Genomic DNA, 8,746 nt, shown 5'->3' with positions numbered 1-8,746 from the left:
ACTCTGAATTTCGAAGCTGTTATTTAACATTTTACATCTTACATCTTACAAAGAACCCAATTTGACAAAGAAGAAAACGGTCTGTGATAACTAGTTTGCCATGGCAGTTTAAACTTTCGATATTGTTATAAATTAAACAATAGACAATTAAAATAGAAGAACATCTAATAAAACAATTCATTTTATATAATCGTGACTTTCACACGTTAACCTCTATATTAAAATGTAAAGTATTGGGAGATATACTCGCGTTGTACAGGTTCTTGGTCCCTAAACTGATATTTTCACATTATTTAATCTATTGTTTCGAAATTGGGGGAATTCTGTATTTTATTTTAAACGTATTTGCTCTTTTTTCCGCTCTTTTCCTTAAGTTACCATCATTGCAAAGAAAAAGTGCAGAAGGTTTTACATAAATATACAATGTGCGTGCAAGACTATCGCAAATTGACCATTTGGGTAACTTATGCAGCAAGTATTTTGATTAGGGTTGTTGAAAATATATCAAAATATCAATATTCCGATAATTTAAACTTATATTTTATAGTATTATTATATATTTTTTTATACAACAAGAATCAGCGATACGATATTTCTTAAAATATCCAACAGCCCTAATTAGTATGTCCGCAACGATTGCCCGATGGACGATCGATAACACTATCGATAGCATGCAATCAAGTGTGACCGCGTAATAAACAAAAAACGGGCACACTCCGCGGTTTCATTGTTGTTTTTGGACATTTTGACCTTTGTTGTGGACTTTAGTTTACTTTCCTTATCGTTGTGGCCTCCCGTCAACAGTTACGTAGGATCCACCTGTACACTGCACACCCGAACACACCATGTCGTTCCGCCCGCTGGTCGAGGGGGATTGCGGCGGCGTGAATCCGCTGATGCAGCTGGGCGGCCAGTTCACCCGCGATGTTGCCCACAAGGATGAGGGCTTCGTGCAGCGCCAATTCGAGCGGGGGGCCCGTCCCGAGGAGCAGCTAATCAACGAGTTCCTGGGCCAGGTCTCTGCACCGCCGCAATCCTTCCAAATGGACACACTGCTGCAGGAGATGCGGGACATTAACATCCAGGGGATGCATCCCCAGCAGATGCACCAGCAGCAGGCCGAGCAGTGGGGCCAGGACTTTCAACGGGGCCTGGCACCTGCGTTGCCCAACAAGATGATACACATGCAGGCTCAGGAGCAGGAATTCCAGCATGCCCAGGAGTTCTTCGATGAGCCACTGATTCGCAGCCAGAACTTCCGACCGCCGTACATGGCCATCACGGCGGGGCCCAGCACCTCCCATCAACAGCAGGATCCGTTCTTTGACTCCAACATGGAGACGATCATTACGGACAATCTGCCAGCGGCGCCCAAGGGTGAATCCCTGGACGATTGGATCACTGACTACCAGCGCAGCGCCGAGCAGAAGGAGCAGACGGCGGCGAACTTCAATGAGAAGTTCTGGCAGCGCCTGCAGGACGAATGGCAGAAGTTGGCCGAGGAGAACGAGCATCCGTGGCTCTCCGAATTCAACGACAACCTAGATGCGTACAAGGAGTACGAGTTCGCCGAGGAGAATCCCATGGCGGAGCTGGAGAACGCCTTTGAGAAGGGAAAGGAATACCTTGCCAAGGGTGATATACCCAGTGCCGTTCTCTGCTTCGAGGTGGCCGCCAAAAAGGAACCGGAACGGGCCGAGGTATGGCAGCTGCTGGGCACCTCGCAGGCCGAGAATGAGATGGATCCGCAGGGGATAGCGGCCCTGAAGCGGGCGCATGACCTACAGCCGGAGAACCGTGAAGTTCTGATGGCCCTGGCCGTCTGCTACACGAACGAGGGACTCCAGAACAATGCGGTACGCATGCTGTGCAGCTGGCTGGCGGTGCATCCCAAGTATCAGCACCTTGTGGCCATGCATCCGGAGCTGCAGGCGGAGGGCACTTCGCTGGCCTCGTCGCTAATTGGACCGAGCAAGCTGCGCGATTTGCAGCAAATATACTTGGAGGCAGTGCGGCAGCATCCCTCGGAGGTGGATGCCGATGTCCAGGAGGCCCTCGGCGTGTTGTACAATCTCTCCGGGGAGTTTGACAAGGCGGTGGATTGTTACAACTCGGCCCTACAGGTGGATCCGCAGAATGCCAAGACTTGGAATCGTTTAGGCGCCAGCTTGGCCAACGGTTCCCGATCCGTGGAGGCGGTGGAGGCCTATCAGCATGCCCTGCAGCTTCAGCCCGGGTTCATACGAGTGCGCTACAACGTCGGTGTTTGCTGCATGAACCTCAAGGCGTACAAGGAGGCGGTGGAGCATTTGCTTACGGCGCTCACCATGCAGGCGCACACGAATGCCGCCAGGGAGCTTCCGGCGGCGGCCAGCACGGGACAGAATCAGATGTCTGAATCGATATGGAGCACCGTCAAGATGGTCATCTCGCTGATGGGACGCAGCGATCTGCAGGGACATGTTGCCGATCGCAATCTGGCTGCGCTCAACGAGGCCTTCAACGATTAGTCTAAACTTGTTATATGCATGTCCGTCCCCCAGTTTCGCGTTTCCCCTCCATGTTGTATATTTTTCTATTGATTCTGTCCTGTTGGGGGGCAGGAAGGCATCCATTCCTTATCTGTATGAGAATAAATTAATGATTATCTAAAGTACCTTTATTAATTACGTCTACGGCATGCCGCCCAGTCGCTTGTAATCGATCTTCTCGAGCTGCACCAGCGGCTTCAACTGCTCCGCAAACACACGCATCTCCTCGCCGACATTCTCCTGCCCCGTGGGCGCCACCACCGACAGCTCCACGATGTAACTCTGCGAGATGGGCTCATTGGCCATATCCTGTTGCTTGCCGGGCACGATTTTGATTAGCTTGGACACGGTGATCTTCATGCGGCCCTTACGGAACATGTAGCCTGCGGGATAATACAAATATCTTTTAGTTAAAAGCCTCCAAAGATGGTCTCTATAACCCACCCTTTGCTATGTACTCGAACTCCAGCCGAAAGCCCATCTCTGTGAGAAACTCCAGTATGCCATTGGTGCAGGCACAGTCCATGCAGCTGCGCACCAGTGTGGGTCGCCGCTGGTCCACCTCTGGATTGCCCAGGTAGCGCATCTGGAAGGGAGCGTCTCGGCCGAGAGCGCGTCGCACCCTCAACAACAGCGGCTGATTGGAGTTGGGCTGGCGCAGGCTCATGCACACCTCCAGGTCGTGGAAGGTCTCCGGTGAGGTGTCCACATTGTCGCACAGGCCTTTTAATCTATGGATTTGTGTTAAATTATTAGTTTGGGGTTCTAATACGACGTTTGTACTCACCTATGCATCAAGTGTTCCACGGCCGAGTCTAGAATGGAGCCCTGCAGCAAGTACTCGAGATTGGGCAGGAAGCGGTTGTTCAGTGCATGGGAGAGGGACTCGCGGGCCGACGAAACGCTGGCCATGGCTTAAATATGATCTAAAACAATGTAAAACTAAAGTTTATTGGGCCGGCACAATATTTGTCTTCTCTTTTGTTTATGTTTGCGGTCAGTGTTGTCCGAATAGCGGTGAAATACGGTCACCTTGGCTAGTGGTAAATCTAGCTATTTTTCTAGCTATACATAAACAATTTACTGATTATAATAACGTCTTGTTTGCAATTCAAAAATATTTAAGCTTGATAAAATAGAACATTCCTTTCCCTTCCAATGATGCGAAATATTCCGAATATTAAGTTGTATATGTTTATATATTCTCTAATATATAATTTGGCTGTTTTCCAGCCAACAGGACTCTGATCCTGGCTAGCACTCAACTCCCGATAACGATAGGCGCCGATGCAACCCTGCTAAAGACGCGCACTCGGTTCGTATTTGTTTTTGTATTTCAAAGATTCTAACTGTTTGTTTGTTGTTTCCATTTTTGGGCAATTGGCGAATGCGCTTAAAGCATAATCCGACCGGAGTTCACCGTTAGGAAGCCAACGACGCCACCAAGATGGCCGATCATAAGTATAAACTGTTCCGGGCGGTCGATCCGAGCCAAGTAACAGTGCCCTTGAATGAGAAATTCTCAAAACTGACGCTATCCTCCCACAAGAAACGACAAGAGCAGCGTAGAGATCGGGAGCCACAGCCAGAGGAGCAGCTACCCCAGCAAGCAGTTGCAATGCGCGACAATTTGGAGACGGAGCAATTGGATGGCTCCGACTATATGGAAGCCCTGCAGCTGAGCGCCGATGGCTGCAGCCAACAGAATACAGACGTCGATGTGGAGCGACTCTCCGCCAGCATAAGCCACCTGACAGTGCAGTCCAAGGAGCAGCAGCAGCCCCAGCAGGTCTCCATTTGTATTTCCTCCACAACGGAAGAGGATGTTGACGCCTCATCCGATGACGACGACGCCTCCTGCATCACCATATCCGATACCAGCGAGGACGAGGCCCAGGAGCAGCCCGATCCCGAGCCCGACAGCATGGCTGTAAGCGAACGAGAGCCAGAACAGGCGCCGCAGTCGATGCTCACCAGTGACAAAGTGCAGCGCATTGAGGCTTTTCTGCGTGATGTGGAGCGTCATGGCGGTGATCACACACCCCCATCATCCCTTTCCTGCTCATCCTCCGCAAGACGACGATCTCAGATAGCCATAGCCGACACAGAATCCATGACAACGCCCAACACGGACGAGGATTGGCAGCCAGCGGAATCGAGACCGCGCCCAATTGACAGCAGCAAGCGACTGGCGGATGATGACACAGTCCTGGACATGGACAGTAGCAAGCGGCTGGCGGATGATGCCACCGAGGCCAACACATTGAGCTCTCTGGATCCGGAGAGCCCCGAGGTCAAGAGTATCAGCCAGCGGCTGGCCAGCAATGATACCGAACTGAATACCATGTGTTCCCATGACGACACGCACAACTCGACGCTGCAGGAGGAGGATGAGCCTATACCAGAGGAGTCCATTGAGATACCGGAAACTTGCAGCGAAGGCGAAGCCACACCACCGAGACCTAGTTCCGGCTCCTCCTCCTCCTCAGGCGACTATGACTATGAAGCACCATCGGTACAAGTGAGCAGCATCAATATCTCGGCCAAGATCAACATCAAGATCAGCATTCCCACCATGCACTCGAGTTCTGGAGAGGAGCAGGAGGAGCAGGTGGCTGAGGAGGTGCAGCAGAAGATTAGCTCCGAGCTAGTGGATGTGGAGGAGCAGGCGCTCGAGCCGCAGAAGCATCAAAAGTCCATGCTCTCCACAGGCGATGCCTCCGAGGACGAACAGTTCCTAACGCAAGCCGAAAAGCTGCTCAACCAGCTTTATGGAAAAGCCTGGCAAACACCGGACGTGATCCGCACCTTGAAGCGCTCCAGCGGCAGTGGCGGCAAGACGGCGCCTCTAAAGCCCAGGAACATGGCAGCGCCACCGGCTGCGGCCACCACCACCAAGAAGAAGAGGCAGCCGGTGCGGCCAAAGCCAGTGGATGAGAGTGTCCTAGGCGACTTTAGCATATGTAAGAAGCTCTTCATTATCATCTTCTCCTCTTTAAATTAACCTTCTTATCCCCCAGTTACTCGAGCCTTGCGCACAAATCAGACGCCCCTGAACTCCACTCACCTGCCGCCGCCGCCGCCACCACCTGCCCGAGCCGTCCAATCCGAGCGGCGACCAAGACCGCAACGTCCGCGCACCAACCATGTGGACGAGGATCGCTGGCGGGCGCTCATAGACTCGGAGAGCGGCACTGATGCCTCTGATGATGAGGATGCGGATGCCACACTCAGTGGCAGTGAGTCTAGCAGCGATAGCTCCAGTGATTCAGGCATCAAGAGCAGGCCGAAGAAGGGTAAAGACTTGACCTACCTGGACTTGACCAAGGATGAGGTGGAAGTGATTAGCAATCCAGATGACGAGGATTCCCAGTGTAAGATTAAACTGTCAACTGTTAACTGTCAACTGTCAACTGTCACTTTTAAATCTTGGAATATACTTGAATGTCTGTTTTTACTTACAGCACCAAAACTTCACCGGCGCCTGGACGACATTCTGCGATCCTGCCGTGCCACCACTAAGGCCAAACTCCCAGCCACGCCTCCTCCGCCACAGGCCACCACACGACGCCAGCTATTCACACCAAACGCTGGTTACGAGGATGACAACGAGGCCCGTGAAATTGTGGACAAGGCTTTAGATCTGGACATGTTGGACGAACTGGAGAACGATTATTTGCCGGGCACGCCGGTCTACAAGCGTTTACAGGAGGTGAAAAGAAATCTGGGCATAGAGCCGGAGACGCCCAAGGGAACTCCCATTTTCACGAAACTGACAACGCCGCAAACAGCGCCGCCGCCCAAGTCTACAGCCAGGAAAAAGAAGACAGTGCAGCCTGTCCAGGTCGAACCTCGCGGCAAATGCAGCTTCCTTAAATCCCTCGAAAGCCAAGTAAGCCGAGAAGACGCAGACAATGAGGCTTACTTTTATCGGGAGAACTTTGCCAAGAACAAGGAGCTGCTGGCGCAGCATCTCTACAAGATGTTCAACACCCAGGTCTTTAACAATGACCTGGATGTTGAGCTCACCTGGTCGAAGCTGCTGCGCAACACTGCCGGACGATGCATGAATAAGCGCAAGTGGGTACCCATATTCTAGACTATCAAATTGTACAGATAATCCTCCAACTGATTCTTACAGAAACAATCAGCGTAGCAGCGTCGTTGAGCTGAGCGTCAAGGTGTTAACCACGGCCGATCGTCTGCGCTGTACCCTCATCCACGAGCTGTGCCATGCCGCCGCCTGGATATTCAACGGCGAGGGCGGCCATGGACGGGTTTGGAAGATGTGGGCCAAGCGGGCCAATGACAAGCTCCCAGACCTGCCGCCCATCAAGGTGTGCCACAACTACAGCATCGAGTTCAAGTACACCTACAAGTGTATGAGCTGCAACACATCGTGAGTGGTCTAGCTCAACTGGAGAGATCCCTGCTAACATCTCTGTCTTCCTCTCTTGCAGCTCTCATGCCCACTCCCGCTCGCGAAAGGTGGAGAACCTGCGCTGTCGTCGCTGCCGCGGCCCCATCACACTCCTGCTGAACAAGAAGGACAAACAGGGCAATACAGTGTCCACGCCGGCGGGCCAGGCTAAGGGTTTCGCCAAGTTTGTCAAGGAGAACTTCAAGAAGTTCAAGCAGGAGCACTTGACAGCCGCCCAGGTGATGCGTCTCCTCAGCGTGGAGTATGCCAAGCAGAAGGAGGGGGATCAGCCGGCAAAGGAGGCCGCAACGGCGGCGGCGTCGATCGCCAGCCATGTGGAGACACTCACACTGGACGACTAGCTGGACACTAGAGAAAGAGAGAAGCTTAGTTATTTGGCAATACCAACAAACATAAATTCTATCTATATATAAATTTATTTTATATTTCCCGTTTTTCTGTCGTTTCTTTTCTCAGTTTTCTTAGTGAAGAAACCAAGTTTATTTTTTGGGACTTCAAAAGAAGGAAATTTGTTTATTTTATATTTTAAAAGACAAAGTTTATACCCTTTGCAGTTTTGGATAGGATTAGGGGACCAAATTTGTAATCTATCATAATTAAACCACAAATTCTTTAAATAAGTTACTTAAGGAACCATTATATGGGAGTTTAAAATGTAAATATGATAATGATGATTTTGAAATTAAAAAACAATGGAGTAAATGAGTTTTTTCGATTTTTGCAAGTATTTTATTTTTAATTAATTTGTATTTTAATGTCAAATTAAAATAGATGTGAGTTTTAAATAATCATTCTCTATTTGGCCTTCATATAGACCTTTAAGTGACCCATTATAGTGATTTTAAATCTATATAGTTAAAAAATATCATTTTTAGGCCAAATCAATGATTTTGAAATATCATAACTCAGCCAAAAAGGCTTTAATTTCAAATCGGAAAGCTGTTCTGTGCTAGTTTTTATAAGGTTTAAAGATCTGCATATTAAGTTTTATAATTTACGCAATTTAAAATTTTGTCAAATTTTACATTCTTAACTATATCAAATTTAATGATAAAATTTGGGGAAAAAAAATCAAAAAAATAGTTTTTCTCCAGACATGGCTAGATCGATTCGCCTTTTAATACTGATCAAGAATATATATGATATATAGGGTTGGAAATGCCTCCTTCATGAGTTACAAGCTTCTGACTGAAAATTATATACTATTCCTGTCCCGAAATTTACCAATAATTTTATATGACAATTTATGATAAATCAAAGTTAAAAAAATGCATAACTAAGCCAAAAATGCATTTATTTTAATTCGGAAAGCTGTTCTGTGCTAGTTTTTATAGGGTTAAAAAATCTGCATATTAAGTTTTACAATTTATTCAATTTAAAATTTTGTCAAATTTTACATGCTTAACAATATCAAATTTAATGATAAAATTTGGGGAAAAAAATCAAAAAAATAGTTTTGCTCCAGACATGGCTAGATCGATTCGCCTTTTAATGCTGATCAAAAATATATATGCTTCATAGGGTCGAAAATGCCTCCTTCAAGAGTTACAAGCTTCTGACTGATATTAAAATACCCAGCAAGGGATATACAAAATTCAAAATAAATTATATAAACCTTTAAATAGAATGAAATGAAGTGAAACCTAATTTTGGAAATTATTTATAGTTTTTAAGATAACACCAATTTTAAAAAATAAACTAAGTTAATTAGAATAATACATTCTATACCAGAAACACCCAATGTTCTTTAAGCTTTATCAGTAGAAAATTGTAT

The 8,746-nt window shown here is 47.9% G+C and overlaps 3 protein-coding genes across 7 annotated transcripts; 2 read left to right on the top strand and 1 right to left on the bottom strand.

The window, feature by feature from the left end:
• Positions 1-743: 743 nt before the first annotated feature.
• On the bottom strand, positions 744-3,576 carry MED18 (mediator complex subunit 18). Of its 2 annotated transcripts, XM_086829344.1 has the most exons (4): positions 3,319-3,549; positions 2,976-3,262; positions 2,671-2,914; positions 2,560-2,622 (listed from the first exon to the last, which is right to left on the bottom strand). In XM_086829344.1, exons 1-3 carry the CDS (start codon positions 3,441-3,443, stop codon positions 2,673-2,675), a joined length of 654 nt encoding a protein of 217 aa, XP_086685470.1. In that variant the 5' UTR covers positions 3,444-3,549; the 3' UTR covers positions 2,560-2,622; positions 2,671-2,672. The 2 variants fall into 2 exon arrangements, with proteins under 2 accessions (XP_020806161.1, XP_086685470.1); XM_020950502.2 differs by having other exon boundaries at positions 744-2,914; positions 3,319-3,576.
• Pex5 (peroxisomal biogenesis factor 5) lies at positions 846-2,653 on the top strand. Its single transcript, XM_020950501.2, has one exon. It carries the CDS (start codon positions 846-848, stop codon positions 2,508-2,510), a length of 1,665 nt encoding a protein of 554 aa, XP_020806160.2. The 3' UTR covers positions 2,511-2,653.
• A 233-nt stretch (positions 3,577-3,809) lies between the features above and the next one.
• Positions 3,810-7,674, top strand: Gcna (Germ cell nuclear acidic peptidase). Of its 4 annotated transcripts, XM_086829343.1 has the most exons (7): positions 3,810-3,846; positions 3,931-4,026; positions 4,081-5,494; positions 5,552-5,905; positions 5,996-6,611; positions 6,673-6,930; positions 6,992-7,674. In XM_086829343.1, exons 2-7 carry the CDS (start codon positions 3,979-3,981, stop codon positions 7,311-7,313), a joined length of 3,012 nt encoding a protein of 1,003 aa, XP_086685469.1. In that variant the 5' UTR covers positions 3,810-3,846; positions 3,931-3,978; the 3' UTR covers positions 7,314-7,674. The 4 variants fall into 4 exon arrangements, with proteins under 4 accessions (XP_086685469.1, XP_086685468.1, XP_020806198.2 ...); XM_086829342.1 differs by having other exon boundaries at positions 3,813-3,846; positions 3,931-5,494; XM_020950539.2 differs by lacking the exon at positions 3,810-3,846 and having other exon boundaries at positions 3,851-4,026.
• Positions 7,675-8,746: the final 1,072 nt, after the last annotated feature.

This window comes from Drosophila serrata, unplaced genomic scaffold (assembly GCF_035046125.1).
Source record: "Drosophila serrata isolate PLE 108 unplaced genomic scaffold, ASM3504612v1 contig_190, whole genome shotgun sequence".
Lineage (NCBI taxonomy): Eukaryota > Metazoa > Arthropoda > Insecta > Diptera > Drosophilidae > Drosophila > Drosophila serrata.
This window is presented reverse-complemented; position numbering and strand designations above follow the sequence as displayed.

Coding starts and splice junctions, on each gene's coding strand:
- Pex5 (XM_020950501.2), top strand. CDS start 846: ATGTCGTTCCGCCCGCTGGTCGAGGGGGATTGCGGCGGCGTGAATCCG.
- MED18 (XM_020950502.2), bottom strand. CDS start 3,443: ATGGCCAGCGTTTCGTCGGCCCGCGAGTCCCTCTCCCATGCACTGAAC. Junction 3,263..3,318: donor GTGGAACACTTGATGCATAG/GTGAGTACAAAC, acceptor ACAAATCCATAG/ATTAAAAGGCCTGTGCGACA. Junction 2,915..2,975: donor GTTCGAGTACATAGCAAAGG/GTGGGTTATAGA, acceptor ATTATCCCGCAG/GCTACATGTTCCGTAAGGGC.
- Gcna (XM_086829342.1), top strand. CDS start 3,979: ATGGCCGATCATAAGTATAAACTGTTCCGGGCGGTCGATCCGAGCCAA. Junction 5,906..5,995: donor AGATGACGAGGATTCCCAGT/GTAAGATTAAAC, acceptor TTTTACTTACAG/CACCAAAACTTCACCGGCGC. Junction 6,612..6,672: donor CGATGCATGAATAAGCGCAA/GTGGGTACCCAT, acceptor TGATTCTTACAG/AAACAATCAGCGTAGCAGCG.